The sequence below is a fragment of the Globicephala melas genome, chromosome 14, assembly GCF_963455315.2.
Source record: "Globicephala melas chromosome 14, mGloMel1.2, whole genome shotgun sequence".
Classification (NCBI taxonomy): Eukaryota; Metazoa; Chordata; class Mammalia; order Artiodactyla; family Delphinidae; genus Globicephala; species Globicephala melas.
In genome coordinates, this window is record NC_083327.1 from 35,264,050 (window position 1) to 35,288,512 (window position 24,463).

Below are 24,463 nucleotides of genomic sequence, written 5' to 3' on the forward strand. Positions count from 1 at the left end.
ACACGGTTTGAAAATTTTATTTGTAAATTGAATAATTTAACAATTCTAAATCAAGTGATCAATTTAAGATGTTAGTATGTTTTTAAAGATTTTTAATTTTAAAAAATCAGGTTGCTTATTGCACAAACATTAAATGCTTAAGCATCAACAATTTGATATACAATTACACTTGACCTTTACTAGTAATATTAGAAAAATGAGAGGCTCATTTTATTGTGAGAAATGTTTGTATCAGAAAAACAAAAGCTGAGAATTAACATATTAATGATTGAGATCCTGCTTTTACCTCTATATTACTGAACCTCATCATCAAAGTTAGCCTGTCATTAACAAAACAATGTCAATAATATAGTTAAATAAAAACGTGCTAAACTTAGAAACAAAACATCCAAGCTCTTTCATGTTACAGCAATATTCCAGCCTCAGGCTAGACTCACGATCAAGCCTCAATATAAGTGTATTCTTATTTGTTATTATTTATTAAGTATCTTCCTTCTTTCTAGATTTTAATACAAAAACACAAATGCAAAAGAATAAAATACATATTTTAAAAATCTAAACAAAAATCATGTCATATGGAAGAGAGGCTGTTAGGAGATACAAGTATAAATATAGCTATCTACCATGCAATTGTTAATGAGCCTTTCCACTTTTCATATATCTGAGAGGAGTGACAAATCCAATCACCAGAGAGTGTATTCACAGATAGGAATCATGTATGAGATTCTCTCATGAAAAGCAATCACTTGCTTATAATGAAGATTTTATGACTTCATTACCCCTAATTGAGAGGAGGCAGCCACTGTAAAATAAAATAATAAATGCACTATGAGGTGGACAATCTAATAATTAGAAGATTTTATAAAAATTTCCATTCACTGGCAAGTTCATATAGATTCAAAAAATTATTTTAAGCATTTTACTATTTTAATCTTCCAGAGTTTAACGTGACTCATTATATTAAATCAAGTAAGATCTACCTCAGTGTGATTACTTTTACTAACAGGATGAAGAACCTTATACTTGAAACTAGGAGACCTGGGTTTTGGCCCCAGCTTTACCATTAACTCTTCAGGCTTCAGTGTCCTCATGTGTAAAACGAGAGGGTAGACTAAAACTTTACTAAGTATAAATGTACAAAAACTCAGGTCCTGATTTTATATTCATAAACTAAATTTCTTTTTTTTTTAAATATGTAAAGTATCTAAGTTTCAAAAGGTAAAATTACCTAGCTTAATTTAGGTCTTCATTCCTATAGATATGTGAAACCTAGGAACCTATTTTTATAGAAAACTATCCAATAAAAACTAACTTTTGTGTTGTGTTTATCAGTTTAAAAAATGCTGGTACCAATTCTGTATGGGAGGTATTATTATCCCAAGCACACAGAATAGAAAACTGAGGCTCAAAGAGGTTAAAACACAGCCAAGTCTTTTGGCTTTAAAAAAAAAAAACAAACAAACTACATTTTACTATATCTCTAGTCTACAAAATGGTTCAGTGGACATACTTTTTAAGTTAGCTGATTCTGAAGCTGTCTTGGAATTATAATCCAATAAAAGGAAAGGAAAAAGGTTTTAGTCCTGTTTTACCAGAAGTTGCTACTGGTAAGTGATAGAACTGGAATTCCAAAACCAGATTTTCTGACTCCCAATTTCTTACATAATCTATCAAAACATAAAATAAAGCTGTATTATATATTAAAGTAATATTAACTTTCAACAGTGTAATTTAAAACGTGCACCAAGTTTTTAAAAAATATGTACAAACAGGAGATATAATAATAAATAAAAATAATCAAGTTATAAAGTTAAAAAAAGATCAAGTTCAGAGGTCCCGTAGAATTTACTGCATCCCAAAAGTGTGTACAAAGTTTAAACACTGGGATTTCTTCTCTCTATTGGAACTATTAATATCGTACTTCTAAAACATGAAATAGGGATCTAGTGCAAATATGATATTGATGTAAGTTTATATTTCTAATCAAATGTTTTGATATGCAGATGCCCAACTTACACAATCAACTGAACTATGCTCTAGGCTGCTTCAGGAACTGCCTCAGCATATCTAACACAACAATGAAATGATCCTTTATAATTCGAAGTCTGGTATTTGACGGTTTAGTTAATTTAAATATTTTATCTGTTATAAATGTTACAAAAGTCTAACAGTAAAAGTTTTCCTGGCTAGTGCCAGGAGACTTAGAGTAATTAGCAAACTATCAGGGCTAAGTTACAAACAATGGCTAAGGTAAAAATTCAAATACTTACTTTGTTATTTTGTGTTACAAGAATACTTCCACCCCCAGGTTTCAAAGGCACCTCTTCCATTGCTCCAAACACATCAGTCTCAACAGAAAAAGTTAGTTCTAGACCCAAATCACTAATATCATTATCTAAAATCCACTGCAAATTTTTGGCATATTCTGGATCAATGGATGCCACATCTTGGTAATTCACAGGAATACCTAAAAATGCAAACATACAGCAGTTATATTCTAAATGTTTCTGCCTTTCCTTATCTGTTTAATGGTGAAATACTGCCCTCTACAGATACTCTGTAAAACTGCAAAATATAATCCAATTCACAGCATGATTTAAATGAATGTTAATTCCTGAATTTGGAAGTCTGTAAATTTAAGCTTACATTTCTACAATGTAACCTTTCTTTGAAACAGCTATTCAGGAACTTATTATAAACTTTAAAAAGTGCCAATTCTCTTAAGTATATTCATATTAAAATGCATTTTTAGCATAAACATACACACACTAAAATGGAAAAAAAAAACTTTTTTTAATCAAAAATGTAGGTTATTTTTTCTCTCCCTCAGGCCCCCAAATGCCTTACATACACAGTCTCCAATCAAAACAAAAATTATTCACCAAAAATGCCACCATTTATCTACTTAATTTTCGCTAGAGCCTATAAGAAAAACACTTTAAATAAATGCCTAAGGAAATAACAATGGAGCCATACCAAGAATGTGCTTGTAGAATGATCTCGTGAAGTAAATGTTCACCAGCTGCCTATGGTTCAGAGCTAATCCCAAGATCTGTCCAGCAAACCGGAAATAGTTCAAGTGATCGGGATTTACATAGGAGTTGCTATTAGGTTGAAAAGTTGTTCCTATTAAAATAAAGACAAAATAATTTATTTTTAAGACCATGCATAAGAGAGATCATTTCAATGCAGGTAAATTAGTTCACATACAACTTCAGCAAAGCTAAGGTTACATTATGTATAAACGTTCTTCAGCGAAGAAAGTTCTTTGTGGAATATTTAATAGTGGAATTGGAAATACTAATCATTAATTCACACATTTATCAGAATAAGTCTTTGCGCAGAGAGAAAATTTTAGAATACTTTTCACTGAAAGTAGTTGGAAGAAGTGTCAGAGAGATCCTAGAAATACATACACACAATAGTGGAATTGGAAATACTAATCATTAATTCACACATACTTATCAGAATAAGTCTTTGTGCAGAGAGAAAATTTTAGAATACTTTTCACTGAAAGTAGTTGGAAGAGGTGTCAGAGAGATCCTAGAAATTCCTACACACACACACACGTTTTCCCAGGCAGTGTGGAAATAACTACTTAGGCTATGAATTAGGGCAGACATTGTTTCATTCACCTATACATGCCCAGCGTAGCAGGTATTCACTACCATTTTGCTCCTTAAGGAATTGACCACTACAAGAGAATAACTAAAATTTTTAAATGTACAACTGTTTTCCTCATGACAAATAATCAAGTTTGAATAAGTACCACTGAGGTATAAAAGTAAAAACAGCATTAGCAATAGTTATTGACTATTGCCAAACTCTAGTGCAATGGAGGGTAATTCCAGTTACATGAAAAAAAAGTCTGGAAATAAGATAGTGGTGAATGTACTTAATGCTACTGAAGCGTACACTTTTAAATGGTTAAAATGGTAAATTTTACGTTATGTATATTTTACCACAATAAGAAAGTCTCAAAAACAAAAATATAGTGCAATGGAAAAACCTAATACCAAGATCTCAACTTTAAATAACCTTCCTTATTTTTTCTGTGTGACCACTACCTCTCATTCATTCAACAAATATTTACTGAGTTCATGCTATCTACTTCTCTTCTAGGCACCTGGGCAAAAAGAAAGACTGATAAATCTAATGAAATAGCATCAAAAATAAATAAACAAAGGAAAAGTGAAAGTATTGGAAAGTGAAATGTTTGGCCATTGAGCATACATATTTTAACTCTTTGTGCTTTGCTGGTCTTTGATTTATCAGTGCTGGCACTGGACTATATTGCCATGACCAGTAAGTTTACTTAGATACAAGGTACACATTTGGAAGCTTATGGCTGAATGACTTAAAAGGGCCACATGAAGCTAGTCATCCACTGTTAAGTACCTTTTGAGACTCATTCCCAGTCATGATATAAGATTGGGTATTAAAAGTCAAAGCAGGGACTTCCCGGTGGTCCAGTGGTTAAGAATCCGTCTTCCAATGCAGGGGATGCGGGTTCGATCCCTGGTGGGGTAACTAAGATCCCACATGCTGCGGGCAACTAAGCCCACATGCCACAACTGGAGAGCCCGCCCACCGCAACTACTGAGCCCGCGAGCTCTGGAGCCCACGCACCACAACTAGAGAGCCCACATGCCACAACGAAGACCCAGCACAGCCAAAAAAAAAAAAAAGTCAAAACAAAGTTTTGTGAGATGAAGAAAGACTTCAAAGACAAACATAACCATTATTCCAAAAATACAATATTCTGACAATAATCAGAAATACTTTTACCTATTTCCTCCCCTAGGTCTGTGTATAATTCCTTCTCTAAGTACTTTCTGGGAAATTTGGGTTATTAAAAAGAATAGATACAGAGAAGTCAAAAGAAAAAAAGGAAACACACGGGGGGAAAGGTCTTCAGGAAATTAATAATTTTTAGCTCGAAAGTGAATTAAGATAGAATATAAAGTTTATGTCATGTTTTAAGTTCAAAACCAATAAAACTGTGACATTTCATCATCTCAGAAAAACCCTATTCAATAAGAAAATATCATTTTCACAGAATAGTAATAATAGCATCGGGCTTCCTTGGTGGTTCGAGCCGTGGTCCGGGAAGATCCCACATGCCGCGGAGCAACTAAGCCCGTGCACCTAAAGTACTGAGCCTGTGCTTTAGAGCCCGCAAACCACAACTACTGAGCCCATGTGCCACAACTACTGAAGCCCACGCACCTAGAGCCCATGCTCTGCAACAAGAGAAGCCACCGCAGTGTGAAGCCTGTGCACCACAATGAAGAGTAGCCCCTGCTCGCCTCAACTACAGAAAGCCCACATGCAGCAATGAAGACCCAACACAGCCAAAAAAAAAAAAGAATAAATAAAATTAATTTTTAAAAATATTTTTTTAAAAATAACAATAATAGCATCTAATATTTATTTCTGATTTCTATGTGCCAGGCACTGGGCTAACCATTTTTACACAACAGCTGATTTCCCACTATATTACAAAACACAGGTTATCACCATATTCAAATAAGGAAATCAAGGTCCAGAAATACTACATTTATTGGATCAAGATCATAGCAGAAAAAGGGACAGAGCTAGGATGCACATTCAGTGGAATGTGCCAAAGGCCAAACTCTTAGCCACTCTACTACACTACTATTGCTCTATAGTAAGCATCTTAATTTAATTAGCAAGTTTTAAAGAAATTACTACATACATTAGGTCTATCCAAACATTCCCCACATTTAGGAACCCTAAATGTAATTTTCTTCTTGTCAACTAAACGTAAGAACATGAAAATATTTCATCTATATTTTATTAATATTACAGCCCCAAAGAGAAGACATACATGGCTTACAAAAAGGACGAATCAGAAACTATGGTCTATGTGCTTCATCATATTACCTGCCATAAATTTGCAGAATAAGCACCTCAACTAATGATTCCACACCAAATCTGTTTTTCAGATATGAAACTAAATAAACAACTCAGAATAAGTGACTATAAAGAAAAGAAATAAATCTAAAATACAATGTTTTAATGCTAAATCTTGCTGCAAAGATTAGGCCTAAAAAACTAGGGCCTCATCATACTTGTCGTAAAATCACAAAGACACTAAGTTCATCTCAGAGCAAAGAATCAAAGGTTACAGAATTAAAGTAGGAAGTCCCATATTCCTAAATAATTTCAAATACACTGAATGTGTCTGAGGAGCCCATCACATAGGTGAATATCTGCAGTTCTCTAGCATCACTGCAGCCCACCCCCGCTTGCCTCTCATAGAGTCATCCTTCTTATTCAATGGAGATTTGCTGCTGGTTTGGTTGGATACAATAGGAAACTACAATTAATAAGACACTCTATCCTTATAGAAGAATTTAAACATTGGGAAAGAAAAATTTTTCAGGAAATAAAAGCAACTGAACAAAGCATTTAAAAACTGAAATCCCACCTTCACTTGGATGTAAGTCTTTATTAAGTTAAAGAACTCTCAGGTATATCTTATACAAATGAGGTGGTAACCATTGCCATTTAGCATATCAAATGACAATTCAGTAGGTAGCAAACATCATTTCAATGATGTTTTTATTTGCATTACATGGTTAAATAAGAGCTTTTTAGTTACCAAGTCTTAATCTTTTAAAAGGGCTAAAAACAAAGTTACTATAAACAAACAGATTATAAGTTAAGATTTAACACACCATGATTTCTAGACTTTGTTTGTAATGACCAATAACTTTTAAGAGTTGGAAACTCAAATAGGGTTAGCAAATTTTAACTTTTCCAACACGGACTTGTATTTTTTTTAAGTTCATCTACTAGCACGATTTTATAAAAGGAAATTTTAACTCAAGAAAGGTAGACTAAAGGACGATCCTTAAATTGAATAAATTTAGTTTTATTTTATACAAAGAACTGATGAAAACTTCCTTGAGGCCAGCACTAGTCCTTGAGACAAGCATTTGAGAACCAACTGTTCAGAGGAAAGAATGCTAGGCTGAGTCAGGTTCCACTCAAGATCCTACCGCTCATTAACTGCTAACATAAACAAAAACCCTGAATTTCAATTTCCTCTTCTATGAAAAGGGAATATCCAACCACCCTAGCTCACAGGGCTAGTATAGGAATCAAAGGATAAAATGCACTGAAGTAGTCTGAAAATGTGACAACTCACAGAAAAAGTCATCTAGACTGTACAACTTACCATCAGCTGACTGGGTAAACAATGCATAATCAGGATTGACTATCTCATTAGACAGAATATCAAACCACTCACGCACAACACCTTGACCCTGAGTTCAAGAAAATAAGATTAAGTATCAACAGAAATATATGGTGAAAATTTTTTCTAAATAATAATAACATTAAAATTATATTAAATTTCTTCCATTATCAATTAAATATTAAACTTTACTGAAGGGCATTTCAATCTTTTAGAGACAGTGATCTTAACAACACTTATTTTTATACCCACCATGCCTTCTTCCCCATGGAACCGTACAGCAATTCCTTGCTTTAGCTTTGCACAATTTGCTTTTGACACAACTTCACAGCTACTCCTAAAAATGGAATCTAAATATGTAGCATTGGTTAATTTTACATATTAAAATTTACAATAACTAGTATTTTGTGCCTCACACACACATCACTTTGTTAAACATACCTCTGTGAACTAGCAGGATATCATTTTCATTCACTGGCCTGTGCACCATGTCTGAATCTGGCTGTCCTGAATGCAAATGTTCATAGAACCATTCACAGCGATCTTTAAATGGCTACCCCAACAAATAACAGTGAAATATGTTAGCAGTATTTCAGTCACTTAACTGTCAGATTTACTTAACTAGCATGCTAAATGCCCTTTCTACAAATAATCATTCTTACACCTTTATTTATAATAAGTAGTTCTAGATAAGGTTCTGACATTACATCCACTATTCACAAAAAGGCAGATCTGAGCTGAAACACTTTGACTACCTAGAGAGCATATTTCTTTTTATTCCCCATATTATCAACAGAAAAGACTTGATAAATTAAAAAGAATTCAATATCAGACATACAATTGAACACACTCTCAATTTCTTTTAAACCCAAGAAGGCTTGTAAGAATGAATTTCCACATCCAGAAAAATTATGTTGCATGTTCATTTAATTTTCTATGAAAATAATCTTTATGGCTAATTGTAATTTCCATCCTCTGGATATATGCAGCAACTAGAAAGGAATTTGTTATCCTTTTTTCTTCCCTTCCTCCACCCTAAAAACTGAAGAATAAGATCTCGTGAACAGTAAATAAAGTCTCTACCTTTTGTTCTTTTGCCAGATATGCAAACTGTAAGTGATTTGTAATTTTATTCATCAGAAAGTATTATTGAGTACCTAGGATGTGTAAAATGTAAAAATTTCATTGCTGAAAACTGTTTAATACACTTAAAGAGATGAGAATAACATTGGAACAATATAACACATAATGATATCAAGTTCTAAACAGTGAAGTACAGACCACAGTGCACTAAGAATTCAGAGATTGTGCGGATAAGTGGAGTACAAAGGCTTCATGAGGTCCTGGGTAGGTCTTGCTCAAGCAGGAGGAAAAGAAAGCACACCAGGCTAAGGGAGACAAGGAAAAAGGCTCAGAAGGAGAAACTGTGACTCCACGGAAGATGCAGTGAAGGCGCCGGCATAACTCTACACATATTGAAAGAAGGAAGTTTTTGTAAGTAAATCAAGGACATAATTATGGATCCTTCGAATCAAGTAAAAGACACAGTGGCCACTGAAGATACTTGGCCAGAGGAATAGCATGGTAAATGCACTCACTAAAATGAGAGTACTACCAGGATAAAGGGAGGCCATCTAGGCAGCAGTTGAAATAATACGTATAGACTGATACGGTCCTGGTCATGGTAGGAAAGAAGAACAATGAAGTAAATCTGAAAGACATTACTCCTCTGAATAAAGAAGAAAAGTAAAAGATCTCTAGGGCAGAACTTAAAATCAGAAACAGCTTAGAGGGGGAACCCCAGCACCACCACCGCCTACCCCACTCCTAGAAGGCACTGGTGGAAGACAACGAATGAGGTTTTATATGTTCTGAATTTAAGGTTACTTAGGATATAACTACTAAGAGCTTAGAAATAAATACTAGAACGTTCTGCAGCTGAGACATGAGAAAGAGAGTCATGAACAAAGCTGAAATGGGAGACAAGGTAATGTCCCTTGTTCAAGAGATTAAAGACACAGGGACAAACACCAAGAACAGAGAAGTTTATGATCACAGGTCAGGATTGAGAATTTGCTTATTAGCAAATGATACACACAGCTAGAAAAGTCAAAGGAGAACCAGGGTGGTGCAATACCACAAAAGCCAAAAGTTTCAAGAGATAAATACGATTCATGTCCAACACCACAAAGAGGTTCTCTCTCATGCAATTTTTAGGATACCAGTAAATTTCTTCATCTGAGCTAAACTAAACATTTGTTTTCTTCAAAAGACTTAAACATCTTTTTATTAATTCTTAATAAAAATATTTTTATGAAAATAACTGGTGCAAGATTAATTTTTGCCTTTTAATGCCTGTTCTTTCAATAAGAAAAGAGTAAATGCTCCCTTCTCCAAAGTTAAATGTATAATTTTGTCCATACTTCTAGCAGTTTTCCACATTTTAAATAAAACGCTGCTGTTGTTATATTCATTACTGGTCATATAAATAAAATATTTCATTTTTAGTAAACAGGCTAGAATGTTAAGTGCTTGAAATTTTAATGCTGATTATTCCTAAAACTTAGGTAAAAGAGGAGAGAAAAAATATTACACAGAATTAATGTATTTAAATATGGGCTTTGAAGTTTGATAAACATGGTTTGAAATCCTAGATCTGCCACTACTAGGTTTGTGATCTTAGGGGAATTACAAGTTCTCTCAGAACTTTAGTTTTCCTACCGGTAAAATGGGGAAAATAATACCACTTCAAGGGCTAATTCTGAGGATTAAATGAAATAATGCAAATACAGAACAAAATAATAATAATCATAAATTAACTAACATTTATTAAAGCATCTATAAGCCAGGTACTGTTTTAAGCACTTTACATGCATTTTCACATTTAATCCTCACAACACTCTGAGAAAAAGGGACTTTTATCATCTCCATTTCATAGAAGAGAAAAATGCAGCACCAAGAGGTTAAGTAATTTGTGCAAATACTCAACTCCCAGAACGCTAATAGATGTTGTTCTTATCACTCACAACAACGTAAAAATTATTGCGAATAAGTATGTTAAATGACAGTAAACTTATCTGCCATTATAAGATATTAAATATTAAATTCTATCCTTCATATAGAAAATCTGGACCATTTGAAAATAAATACAAGTGGCAATTTTTTTAAAGTAATTCAAATGTAACATTAAAAGGTACAAAATGCTACCTTCAAAAGCTAGTAAGTTATCTGTTAAGATCAAAACATCCACACACACATCCATATACCTACAAAGCCAAAGACCACATTTCTGTATGTAAACTTTCTGAGTACCTGCATTTCCATAAAATAATTCACAAAACAGGACTGATTACAGAGGCTCTTCTTAATAGTATTTGTACAGCAATACAAAATGTCTCTCCCTTTAACTAGCAGGCCACCTGAAAACCACCAACAGAAGAAGAAGTCAATCCCTTAGCAGAGGTAGCTGTTTTTGTTTTTACTTTTTTTAATAGCCTCCAAGTTACAGAAAATTTCTTAGTATAGTACAATGGTAGGTTTTTTTTTCCCCTAAGGTGAAAGTAAACTGCTAACATGAATAGTACAATGGGGTGTTTTTTTTCCCCTAAGGTGAAAGTAAATTGCTAACATGATGTCCAGTTACCCCTAAATACTTCAGTGTGTATTTCCTACAAACAAGAGAATTCTCCTACACAAGCAGTTTACAATCATCAAAATCAGGAAACTGACACTGATATATTACTATATCTAATCTTCAGACCCCATTTCAAGTTTTGCCGGGATCCACATAATGTCCTGTATAGCATAATGACTCATGAACTGCGTTCAGTTGTCCGCTTTCATTCTGGCACAGCTGTTCAGTGTTTTCTTAATTTTCATGACCTACATTTAAAGATTGCAGGTCAGTTATATTGTAGAATGTCTCTCAGTTAGAGTTAGTCTGATGATTTCTCATGATTAAATTCGGGGCATGCATCTTTGACAGGAATATCAAAGAAGTGACACCGTATTCTCAGTGCATCCTATCAGTTGGCACACTGGTATGGCTGCTGTGATCACTGCCAAGCTTCTCCACTGTAAAGTTCCTTTTTAATCTTTGTAATTAGTTAGTATTCTAAGAGGAGATACTTTAAGACTATAAAAATATTCCACCCTTCATCAAACTTTCCATTTATTCATTAATTCTTTCACTATAGACTTACAGGTTCCGACTTTATTTGCAATATTTTGCCATCATTATTTATTTTGATGTTCAAATTGTTCCAGATTTGGCCAGTAGAATCCATTCAAGTTGATTCTGAACCGTTTTGACATAACCTCATAATTCTCTACACAACTTTCTGGCACAATAAGATGATCCAGGCTCATCTTGTACTTTCTCTGAATTAGCCATTTCTCCAACAGGCCCTCGTTCATTGAGAATGGTATTCAGAGACCAAGAAATGGATGCCAGGTTTGCTGTATCTATCTAACCACATGGGAAACTATAAGTTCACAGTGATATCTCCAATTCCAATCCAATAGTACATGATTCATCGTTTTCCTCCATTTTTTAACTTTCTCCAACAGTGAGACACATTATCTTTACTATACTGACTTATTCAATCAACTGCCCCACCTCATATATAATCAATCTTCTGTCACTGACACGGACCATTCACTGCATAGATACCCTATACTCCACTCAAGCTTTGTCAAATTACTCTGAGCAAGTGTCACCACCCTGCACACTGGACATCCTCCATATACCGTGCCAACTCACATACTCCGTGCTGAGCTCCTCTTCTACACAAACACCCTCCTTAGCATGTCCAAGCTCCTCACTGGGCCACCACTACGCATGTGGACACCCGCACTGGTCAGGCAACAAAACCCCCTCTGTGGGTCAAAAAGGTGGATAGCTAATGCAGATGCTTTTGCAGGAACGGAAGAGGGAAAATGAAGTGAAAAGCAGAGACAGTATTAAATATAGCAAACTACCTCTTCCAAAAACTTAAAGCTTCTTTCACCTATAATCTCATTTACCCTAGAATGGAGTAATTTAGTGTAGATTAAGAAAATGAACTTAAGAACCAGATGGACTTTTAAATTCTGGTTTCCCCACTTAGTAGCTGAATGACTTAAACAAGTTGCTTAACCTCTCCGGCTTCAGTAAAAGAGTACCTATCTCACATGATTGTTACAAAAATAAAATAATCTATGTGAAAAAATGTATGGAACCTGACATAAAGTTAGCATTAAATAAATGCAAGTTATTACTACTACCTTATCTTTTACATCATCATTATTAAACAGATGCCAAAGGAGACCTATATACATGTGTATAATTTTATAAAGATTAGTTCTTAGCTTTCTTTAATTTCTAAAAGGATCAGTGTCCCTGAAGACAATTTAAAATATCTATAGCCTTTATCTTATGACTACTAACCAAACCATTACCTCCAGTCTAGCCTACATTTCAGACAAATTATTTCCTAAAACTTTGTAGGATCATGTCATTCTCCTAAAATTATTAGTGGCTCCTGACAGCCTAGCAAATGGAGAGTCTGCAATCTGGCGATCAATGTTCCATACATTATAACCCTAATCTACCTTCCCAGAATTACATCTCATTCCTCACCTACACAAAATTTCTGCTTTAACCCACTGTATTTTAATACACTTTTCCATCTATATGTCCTGACCCATATCTTGGCTAGAATGTTCATCTTCCCCATTTACTCCTTTCAAAATTTTGCATGTTTTTTAGATTAAAATCCACCTCCTCTTTGAAATCTCCCTTGACTACAGCAGCTAAAAGCAAGCTCTTCCTCCCTTAAACTCCTGAAGAATCAGGTCATACTGTAATTACTGTATTTTACGGGTACGTTTATTATCTCCCCTGCTAGACTGAATTAAGATCCCCTTGGAGACAGAACATATCCTTTCTATCTCCAAAACAACTACCATTTATTGAACATATATACAAGTCACTATTTAAAACTTATTATTCACCATGGAGGTTTTATGAGGTTGGTGTCATTATCTCTGTTTTACAGATGAAGAACCCAAGGCTCAAAGACGTTAGAAATATGCCCAAAGTCACATAGCTGCTAAGTAGCAAAACAAGCTTTTCCCAAGCATGTTTCATGAAACATGAGATATATGGAATGAACCCTCATCAGGGAAAGCTCTCAGGTCAATTAAGTTTGGAAGACTAACAAAGCTAAATTATTATTTTTACCAAAGGGCTTCTCAAAGCCTTTAGCAAGCTGCTGATATGCTTTATCAATCTCCAACAGGGCATGTGTTATACTTCCCAAATGTATTTGGGGATAAAATCCCCAAGGACCATCAGCCTTATAGGACTAGTGTTCCATTTCAGCAATGTGGCAACATGTTGTCTTTGCACATAGTAGGCACTCAATGCACATTTCTTAAAGTTACTCCTCGTACAAAAGTTACATACTAATGTAACTCCATATACTAAAGTAAAGAATAAGGTAACGTCACTCCACTTACAGCAGGTGGTCTCAAGTATAATAATTACTGAACAGTATTCAAATTAGCTGAACAGTATTCATTAGACATTCTAAAAACAAGATCAAAAAAAGCACTACCTGTGCTTTTATGATATGCATGAATCTTGACATCAGTTCAGGACATTCAAGGAGGAAGTGAAAGTGGTCAAATATAATCTTGGGATTCCTAAAAGAAAAACACATTGTTTACATGGATGGGAAGGATGAGCAGCATTAAGTGACATGCAAATTTAGACATACAGATATTGAAACAGAATAAAAATACATATTAATCCACACCTACTATACTTGTACTTGTCATTGAGCATTTTTTGAATAGTAACAGAAGTAATATTTTTTCTGTTGAGATAAAAACTGTAAGAAAAGGCTACAATAGTAATCCATGAAACCAAGAAAGCTTTACCTGTTAACAAAGCATTTTAAAACTTCATCATGTTTGCAGACAAATTCAATGAAACGGGGTGAAGTCATTCTGTGGGGGGTAAAAAACAATCAGAACACACAGACCAAAGTTGGTGATATGGCAAATGTGACTACGTGTTGAATTGGACTGGCTTCTACACACACACAAAATGGGGTTTGGATTGTCTTTATGGAATCTGAGGCATGCCTAGTCAATTTATAATATGAAATATATATACACACTCAGATATATATATATAATAACTTTTCATTAACAGATGATATAAACAAGTGACTTTTTAAAAACCTTGAAATTTTAAGCATCTCTGTCTATATGTTTCCAATACATGGTTAAATGATCCTATAGAAAGTGACATTCACCATCCAACATGTTAATAACATAAATGATGCTTAAAACTCAAATATTCTGTACTAATTCCAGATCAGTTCAATAAGTATCCTAAAGATCAGAAAACCAAAAACAGCAAAGTATTGTTATTTCTGCAATTATAAAAAAAATTATAGCTTTTCTTCATCTATCAGAAAAGGAAATGATAAGCATGTAGCGTAAGCCCAGATAACTGGGTTTTCTCTACTCAGTAATGCAAGTGCCTGACTTAAGGTTTGATTGGCGAAGTATCCACTTCAAAGATGGTTATCTCGAATAAACACAACGCCAGGCCCACAACTAGATAAAGAGCCAGGATGCCTCCCACTGAGTCTCCTGTTTCAGAGATCTTGGTTAATTTTGATAACTGACCATTTGGGCTACTTGTTTTTTTCTCTTCTCATGCTTTATACTCCCACTCTTACGTTTAAATTCACCAATAGTGAGCCCTCGAAACCCTAGTCCCCTGCCCTCGACCCCAGGCTTGTGTGTGCTCTTTCCCTCTTTCTCTCTCTCCCCCCACTCCCTAATGATGACCTGGCTGTGTGGCCCCAGGTGTGCCATGTAATTTCCAGGTCCTATAAGTAAAAAAACTTTTTTCCCCCTAAGTTTCCAATGGTTATTGCTGAAGGACATCCTGTAATCATACGAAGAATCACAAGGGCCAGTCCGGCCACGACATTGGTCATTGATAGGTGGAGACTGGCACACAGAACAACTGCCGTACTCAGCAGGACTGCATGACTGCCCTGCAGGGAACCAAGAGGAACGCCCTTTGGCTGCAGCTTGCTTACCACCACCTAACTCAGGTAAGTAACACCATCTGGGAAAGGAGCACCACTTGCTGGGGATCTGCCTTGCAGCAACGTGCTTTTGCGTACTGCCTCTGTCATGTGTTGCCTGAGACATCCAACCCAAAAGGTCACAGCTGCCAACAATCTCCTCAGAGCAGTATGATCAAGGCCATACATGGTCTAATGAGACGATGAGACCACTAATTATAAAGGCCTTGAATGACTATTAATGTGTGTGAGGATCCTCTTCGCCTCAAGGCCAAGGAGAGCTAAGGAAACTGAAGTGGACAGCAAGGCTATCACCGCAACCCAAGGAAAGGCTCTGGGCTAAAGGCACGAGAAGATTCCGTAGGTGAGGAGGGGAGACCTCTGTCTGTAACCACAGTGTCAGTATGTTGTGCCTAGACTGAGTGTCCTAACCCAGCAGAGTAAAACAGCCTCACAGTGGAAACCAATGGTACCACCTGACGGAAAATACACCAGAGGCCCATGGTCTGTGTCACCACTTCACTCACTACTGTCACTCTTTGTCCACTAACCCAGTGGGATATCGGGTCCAATCCCTGGTATAACGCTACTGAAAAATGAAGCGCCAGTGCTTCCTAAGAACACTGAGGAGGTACACCAGCTCTTTGATAAACGCAAAACCCCTTGGTCGCTACCTGGGCATTATTCAATGCTATGCATACTAACATGCCAAGAATTTGATATTATCGGGTTGGCCAAAAACTTCGTTCGGTTAATGAATACATTGTTCAATAACGTTCTTGGTGAAAATGAAAAATGTGTCTTCTATTTTTACTTAAAACCGAACGAACTTTTTGGCCAACCCAATACATTCCAAAAGGCTGGGGGCTTTTCCCAACGAGCCTGAGTATCTGGTGCTAATAGAGGCCGACCACAATCCTGGAGTATTCTCTTGGGAACCCTTGAAAGGCAAGCAGCCACCTACAAAGGGGCTAACAGTGACATCACCTAAAATTTTCCAGTAACAACACATAAGATTAAGGTAACAGGAAAAAAACAAGAAGTAGAAACTGAGTTCAAAAACCACTCCTTAATTCAAAATTCAAACCCTTCTCAAAGATTTTATGCAACAGGAAGAGGAGAAGGGAGCAGACTACTGCAGGTTTTCTTGTTTGTTTAGAATGAGCTCTAAATTGTTGCGACCACCAAAATGCATCAACTGGTCAGTATCTCTAAAGACCCTAAAATCCATAACTTTGTTAAAGATCCATCTGGACTACAAACTTGTTTCCTCCAAGAGATCACAGATGCTGAGCCCCTTTCCGCTTTGCCCTGAACGGGGCAGAACTAAGAAAAACGCCTCACAAGGCATCCCTGCCACCAAGGCAAAAGCTGACAGGGTTAGCAAGGCCTCTAAGTGAGGGAAAAAAAACGGATATGAGAAGGCAAAAGCACCCAGAGCCACAGATATTCATACCAGGGCACCTCCTCTCCTCACTTGGATATTTAATGCCTGGCACCATGCCGACTCTTCCATACTGCTAAGGCTCACTGTGAATGGAAAACATTACGATGAGGCCCATCTCCTGCTGTGCAAAACTGGCATGGTCCAATGGATTTATCATTTCCATGACCATAGTGACCCAAGTGACCTCCTCTTCATTTCCAACCCTAGAGAAGCCCCATTTGACCCTGAGTCCAGGGAATTATTTTTACAGGACACTCCCCCTAATTACAGGTTGGCCCTACTACATTTTATTGGGACTGCCAAAACCATCCAAAAGGCACTAAAAATCCTAGGAGGAAACTTACATTCTTTCTCTGTCCCTTAAGATGTAAGTCTTACCATGTTTTTGAAATACAAATACCCTAGGAGGTAACTAAAACTCTGCCCACAATCACCTGAGCCTGAAGGAAAAAGAGAAAGGGAAAGAGGCCTTTTAAAATATAAACTGTTGTAAAACCTCTTACCCCAAATCTAGTCCACACCCTCCTTAAGAAAACATGTCAAAGACAAATACAAATCTTAAAAGTCTTCTCCACAAATATTTGTAAAAAGCTTTAACCACTGGAGCAGGTAACCTTAACTTGTTCCATCTGCCAGACACAATTTGGACTCAAAGGTAGTCTGTAAACTAGTAAGTTGTATATTGTTGTACCTGATCCACAGCTAAAATTTTAGAATGGAAGCTATAGGGTCTCTGTGTCTGGCTGCATGCTTATGTATGTCTATACAGATGTATGTTACATGCAAGTGATTTTTTTTTTCTACCTCTGGATGGTATTGACAAAATTAATTTGTAAAAGAGCTGTATTTAATTGGCTTAAAAATAAATACTATGAATTAAGTATTCCTAAAACTCAGTAATAAACTAACCCTAACGTTTTTCAAGTTCATGTGATCTGGGATAATCTTCTGTAAATAAAAGGTAGTTTAAACTTGCTGGTTTAATTTAAAAAGGCATATCTCAGATTTATCAACATTAGATATAATGCAGACACGCAGCTTTTATTCTACTTGGGTTTACAATTCAAATAAGTTCATATTATCTAGGTTACACAATTTGTGAGCAAGAAAAATAGCTTGGGATGATGGCCAATTTTGTCTAATGCCTAATGAGACTTTCATGAATAATCTAGACGTAATTGTTAAGAACAAGTGATTTAAACAGATGTAAGTGGAGTAAAGTTTAGGTGAACTTTTCAGCAATAGCTATGTTTCATGCTATGCCTACTTAAAAAGAGTTTCCCAAATCTCTTTGGTAACTTAAAAACTTCAGAGTTTTGCTAAGTTAAATTAAATGATGGAAAATTTACTGAATATCTAGGTCATTTCCAAATAAGGTAAGATATTGAAACATTAATTACTAAACATAGGTTTATCCACTTTTGGCTTTCTATTACAGAGGAACTAATGATAAATTTGGTTCTCTTACTAAACATGTCTTGTACCACACTGAAAAATTATACTATAAGGAAGCACTCTTGTGGATATCAGATTCTAGTCCTGTTAACTGCCTTTGAGGTTTTCTTTTTCTACCTGTAAACTGTACTGGACGCTGAATTTTCATTTCCTCCAATATCCAGCTACAATTCTTCAAATTAATGTTTACAATTTTTCTCCCACCCTTCTCACTTGGAATCACTGAGAACTAAAACTGTTCCTTTTCCAAATCCATACAATATAAAGTAGAATAACTTGATGTAAAATTCAGAGAAACAACAACAACAGCTCATATATGGACAATCTTTGTGCCTGTTGCTATATGGGCCACTCAGAAAAATCACCAGATACATTCAGACTGCAAACCAGGAAAATCTAGCAGATTGCCTCCACTTTATCCACTTCAAAGAGGCATCCGCTTCAAAGATGGCTATCTCGAATAAACATAATGCCAGGCCCACATCTAGATAAAGACCCACCCCTCCATCTCCAAGCTCCTTTGTTTTAGAGATCTTGGTTGATTTCAATAACTGACCATTTGAGCCACTTGTGTTTTCTCTTCTCATGCTTCAAATTCCCACTCTCATGTTTTAAATTCACCAATAAAGAGTGAGCTTTCAAAACCCTAGGCCTCTACCTTCAACTCCAATAAAAAGAGAACCCCAGGCCCTCGAGCTTTCTTTCTACTGGCAACCTTGCTGTGTGGCCCCAGGTGTGTCATGTAATTTCCACGTCCTGTAAGTAATAAACCTTTTTTTTTTTTTTCAAAGCTTCCTGATGGTTATTGCTGAAGGGTGTCTTGCAATCATAATAAGAACCACAAGGGCTGCTCCAGCCACAACATTGGTTATTGATAGGCAGAGATCAGCACACAAAACAAGCAGAAACCTTCTTACCCTGGAGGCATCTGACAAGAACAGCACATGTAAAAAGCTTGAATGACAGCACTTAGCCGGTTAGCTGTCATAGAAATAACATCCTGGCAGTCTGCACTGGCTTCCTGTTTCCCTCCAAGAGCATCTGGTTTAGATTCCCCTGTGCCAGTGGATAGATTTTCATAGCTCCCAGGTCCTGGAGGTTCAAATGCAGGAATGGAAGTACCATCTTGATCTTGGCCTTTTTGTTTCAGTAAAATAGAAGTGATATCCGTTGAGTCCTTTTTGTTTTTCATTAATTCTGTAGCTATTAAAACTAGCCATTCATCTAATGAGTGCCAAAGCAATTCAAGAGGCTAAGAAAAAAAGAAAGTGTTTTTTTAAAACATCATTCTTAAACTGCAGGATAAAAAACCCACTCAGACAAATATTATAGAAGAGAATATTTACTCTAGATACTTTTATTTTCCCAAGTTTATGTGTCAGCAATGCCTAAAGGTAAGTAACAAAAACATAAACCTCATATAAATGACAATTTCTTCATTTCTAGCAAAAACTTAATTTGCACTTATTTATTCCTTAGAATAAAAAAAGGAAAATTAAACTCTAACCAAAAAATGCATAAGCAATATTTCTTTTAAAATTTTTCAAATATTTAGTTTTAAACCATACATTACTTTTATGAATACAATCCCCCTAACCTTTACTGTATTAATGTGTCAACTATTTTTAATTATGTTGTTTTTCAATTAAAAAAATGAGAATTCATAAAGAGCTTAATAAACTTAGTTTACTGCACTCTTCTTTACATGGAATCTCTGAGATTTTGAAAATTTATGATGAGAAACTTTAAAATATGATGTGATATTTACATCCACACATACACACACACACACACACATATACATATACAGGCATACCCAACCACACACGAATCCACCTCTAATAACTAGAAACTATCAAATATTGGCTAGCAAATCCATAATTCAAAGTAAAGATCAACAGCTAAATAAAAAAGGAACACATAGGAGTAAACAGTTTCTTAATTCTATACTATTTTAAATATTCCTTTTGAGAATAATGAAATGTCTTTTGTAAATTAACAGCAAATGAAATTTTATCTTTAAAATACTATGTGATCACAAATGCTATAACAGGACTAAGTACTAGAGAAAAATGAAATATATGTATCATCTCTAGTGAACAGTAATTTTTAACACAAGGAGAAATACAAATGCCCAACTACTATTAAAAGACATGCTACTGGGGATCTAATGTACAGCATTGTCACTATAGTTATCAATACGGTATTGTACACTTGAAAGGTGCTATGAGAATAAAGCTTTAATGTTCTCACCACAGCAACAGCAACAAAGTGGTAATTATGTGAGGTGAAGGATGTGTTACCTAACCTTACTGTACTAAACATTTTGCAAAATATACTTGTATCAAATCATCACACTGTATACCTTAAAGTTACTCAACCCTATATAACAGTTACAGCTCAGTAAAGCTGGGGGGAAGAAAGACCTGTTAGAACATTTTTTAATCCCAAATAAAGATGAACAGTGAAGGCACAGGGGAGCAGGGGGGATAGTGGTTTAATGTCTTCCATTCCTACACTATTCTAAATATTCCTATTGACAGTGATAAATTGTCTTTCTACAAATGAATAAAAAGTTAATCTTACTTTTTGATTCTTATATGATCACAGAACACTACAAACTAGACCACATGCTTCTGAAAAACCCACCCTAAATATTTCAACTAAAAGAAATAATCTTACTTTTAAAGACCACTATGTAAAGAGATTATACAACCATATTTGGAACTTTAGGAAATGTTTAAATAACCTGTTCTGCCAAGCAATTCTTTACAATTATTATCTAATAAATCCCCCTGCTGTTATCGTCAGCCTTTCTTCAGATTTCCAGAACACTCTCTATTTGAGAATAATCTACTTATTGAATTTGCAAACAATTAAATCACCCCTAAGTCTTCACTTAAAAATTAAACCAAAAAGCAAGAAGGAAAAAACCCTACCACCATCAACAAAAAACCAGTTTACTCATTCAACAAATATTTAGTTAGTACAGCCTAGGTAAACAGGTAAGCAAAGGGTTTCTGAGAAACCCTTTCTGAGGTTGAAATGAGCACCCTTCTCCTGCACAAAGACGGCTTTTCCATGGTTAGTCACAGCAGTTGGATGCCTAACTTCTTAAAGGGTCCCTGAACTGCTTAAAAGAAGGGCAAGAAGCACCAGCTGCCATCAACACTGACATGGTACCTTCACTGAAAATGTCTTAATTTTAATCATGATCCAAGTTTGGGTCTATAGTCTCTCTTCATGAGAAAAACATTAAACCCTGCTATAAAAGATGAAAAGAACTTCTTATGTCAGCAAAACTATTTAGCTTTCATCAAAAAATGAACTTCCAAAAAAGAAAGAACAGGTGGTGATGAAAAACTGCTTGAAACAAAAGGAAAAAGGAATAACTGGCCTCTAAGTGAGAAGGACTAAAACCCAGAAAATCCCCACACTAGATAGAGATGAAGGCTAAGGCTGGAAGTGATACCTGCTCCTCACGTGGATGAGAGTGCTGAGCCTGAACTACGATCATCCTATTCTCAAATACTGACAACCTGCAAAAATTAAAGGTGAATTCTGAATCATTCCAGAAATAATATCCAAAAACAGCCAGATCTGTATAAAAATGATAGTGACAATAAAGATACCGAGGAAAGCTAGAAAGAGTTTTCAATAGAGTAGCACAGCAAAGAATTAAAAGAGAATGAGGGAAAAAAAGAAGTAGTAAATCATCTTGGGCTTTTCTTTAGTTTTCTCTTTTCCCCACTGTTTATTTATTCATTCACACGTGCACTAAAACTAAATCCCAACCTTAAAGCATTTTTACCTAGGGAGTTGTCCCTTTGAAGACTTGTTCAGAAAATTCATTCCTCAATAACAAAAAGAATACTGTGAAAATAACTTTAATTTCTAACTGTAGTAGCAATCACAGACAGAAAGGGTTAAATTTTAAAAATTAACAATTGCAAACCATGTCTATGAGGCTTTTTCATACTCATACATAATAATGATAAAAAACATCAATACAAAGTACCATACATATTAACTGTTACAGAAAAATGAGTCAATGACTATGGAAAATATTAGGCTTCTTGGCACTATGGAAGTATTACTTCATTTCATATTATTGAGTGATCTTCACCACAGAATTATATTCTACCTATAACAACGATTTGACAAGCATACATGATTTTCAAAAACATTTCAAGTTAACAAGTCAAAGCTATAATATATAATCCCAAACTTGTTGGACAATTTAAAAAATCTCAAGATCCATGTGTCAAATGAGATACAAATTTGACAGGAAAGCATTACTAACAAACTTATTAATAGCATCTTGAAATTCTGTTAATCGGACTGTTCTCAACTCGATAATGTCAAATGCCACGATCCAAAAGATAAGATCTTAAAGTTAAAAGTTTCTCAATCTTTCTTGGCTTCCAATTATAATTCTATGAAACCGTTAATAGTCGCAGCTTACTACTCACAAAAAAGGAGCATATCAAGATTCAAGAAGCCTAAACTCTCTTCCCCACGCTCACCCTACTCCTATAACCAGAACTACTTTCTCCTTCAGATGTTCCAAAGTTCGCAAGGCTCTAGATAAAAATCTCTTAACACTGAAAGAAGGGCTAAGTGTTAAGATTAACTTAAAGGACTTCTAAGATAAATCAGGAAACTAATAACAGGATGTTAAACAAACCTACTACAAACACATGGCCTATAAACCCACTCATTCTTAATGGAAAACCCATTAGCTAACCCCAACAATAAAGTGACATAGTAACTAGTTAATGAAATAGAAAGTAGGGATCAATTGCTACCATAGACAAAATGTGGTAAAAATTAAAATGGTATTTCCAATCTAAAATTGCAGTTAACTCACCAGATGGTTCAGATTTTTACAACTTCAATCATCCCAAAATGAAAAGACCTTAAATACATGGATGACAGTGTAGTTTCTATTTTTATCCATGTAAGTGGGAGGGCAGATCATTTTGCCATCCTCCAAAGAGTCCACATTTAATTCATAAAATTAGATAGAAAGAGATTAATCAGTTCCTTAAGAGTAACACTTGTTAATGTTTTAAAAAACTGGCTGCGTTTGTAACAAAAATGTTTTACCAAAGTGAAAGGTCAAAATTTAAGAGAAAATAAGTGCTCAGAGACAAAGGCAGTTGTCAATGATACAGGGTAAAAAAAAAAAAAAACCTTAAAAAGAGAAATAAAGATACTAACAAATGAAATAAAAGAGAAGGAAAGAACTTTATATATTATATATATCATTGATATATAACAATGAAAACAAAGAGTCTGGATTCCATAAAAGAAAAGCTAAAAGAAAAGCAATAATATCCTTTTCTACTCTGTTTTATCTGTACTGACGGTCTAGATAGAAAAATAACATTTAAATCAAGCACTAAACGCCTATAAAGAGGTTACTTAGCACATAAGTATTTTCTGATATCATTAGCAACAGGTGGCAAATTGAAATTTTAACAAAAAATAAGACAATAATAAATATAATATATACTCAATTTGTCAACAGTGACCATATCTATACCTGGTTTGATTTTCATTCATCATTACAGATGAGTAGAAGGACAAGTAGAAAAATCAATCAGGAGAAGTTTCAGTAACAAACTGCATGAGTCATATTAGAACACATTAAGAACAACTTCCTGTAATATGAATGTTTGAGCAGTGAAACTCACTTAAAACAGCACTAACAAAACAGAGGATCAATAATTCAAATTCAAATTTTACAAAGACAGGAAGCTATCACTTCTAACTAGTATTAAAGGAAGTGGTACGTTGAAAAGCTAAAATCTGAATTACAAGAAGATGCATAACTTCCTTCTTCCAGGAGATGGCACAATAGGGGAAAAAAAAAGAAGGAAGAAAAAGACACATACACACACACACACACACACACTCGCGCGCACAACTGTGGGGGGAGGGAGAAGCATGCACACATGTGGCTGAACACTCCTGCACCAATGTAAAGAAAAAAGAGCCTGAAGCAGACGAACAGATGCACAGAAACTGATACATACCTATTCTAAAAGGTTATCATACCTATTCCAGGTATTAAAGAATTGACTAGTGTCAAAATGCTTGCTAACCATTTCTTTGTGTCTGCCAAAAACTTGCCATGTAAGACTAGAATCATTTAGCATACATCATTAATTTAACTTTATATAACTTCAAATTTTATAGGTAAGTAAAGCTGTCAATCACAACTCATTTTTGAGGATG

At 35.2% G+C, this 24,463-nt stretch overlaps 1 protein-coding gene across 5 annotated transcripts in view; it reads right to left on the reverse strand.

The window, feature by feature from the left end:
• Window positions 1–24,463, reverse strand: part of HACE1 (HECT domain and ankyrin repeat containing E3 ubiquitin protein ligase 1) — a 94,950-nt gene that overhangs the window by 22,637 nt on the left and 47,850 nt on the right. For 3 of the 5 annotated variants that reach the window (XM_030882949.2, XM_060283435.1, XM_060283434.1), the window contains 8 exons: window positions 19,138–19,472; window positions 14,150–14,218; window positions 13,825–13,912; window positions 7,667–7,778; window positions 7,478–7,575; window positions 7,208–7,295; window positions 2,977–3,126; window positions 2,271–2,467 (listed from right to left, as the gene is read on the reverse strand). In XM_030882949.2, the coding sequence (XP_030738809.1) occupies window positions 2,271–2,467; window positions 2,977–3,126; window positions 7,208–7,295; window positions 7,478–7,575; window positions 7,667–7,778; window positions 13,825–13,912; window positions 14,150–14,218; window positions 19,138–19,472 (1,137 nt within the window). Of the gene's footprint in view, window positions 1–107; window positions 803–2,270; window positions 2,468–2,976; window positions 3,127–7,207; window positions 7,296–7,477; window positions 7,576–7,666; window positions 7,779–13,824; window positions 13,913–14,149; window positions 14,219–19,137; window positions 19,473–24,463 lie in introns of those variants that run through there. The other 2 variants (XM_060283437.2, XM_060283436.1) reach the window with 2 other exon arrangements.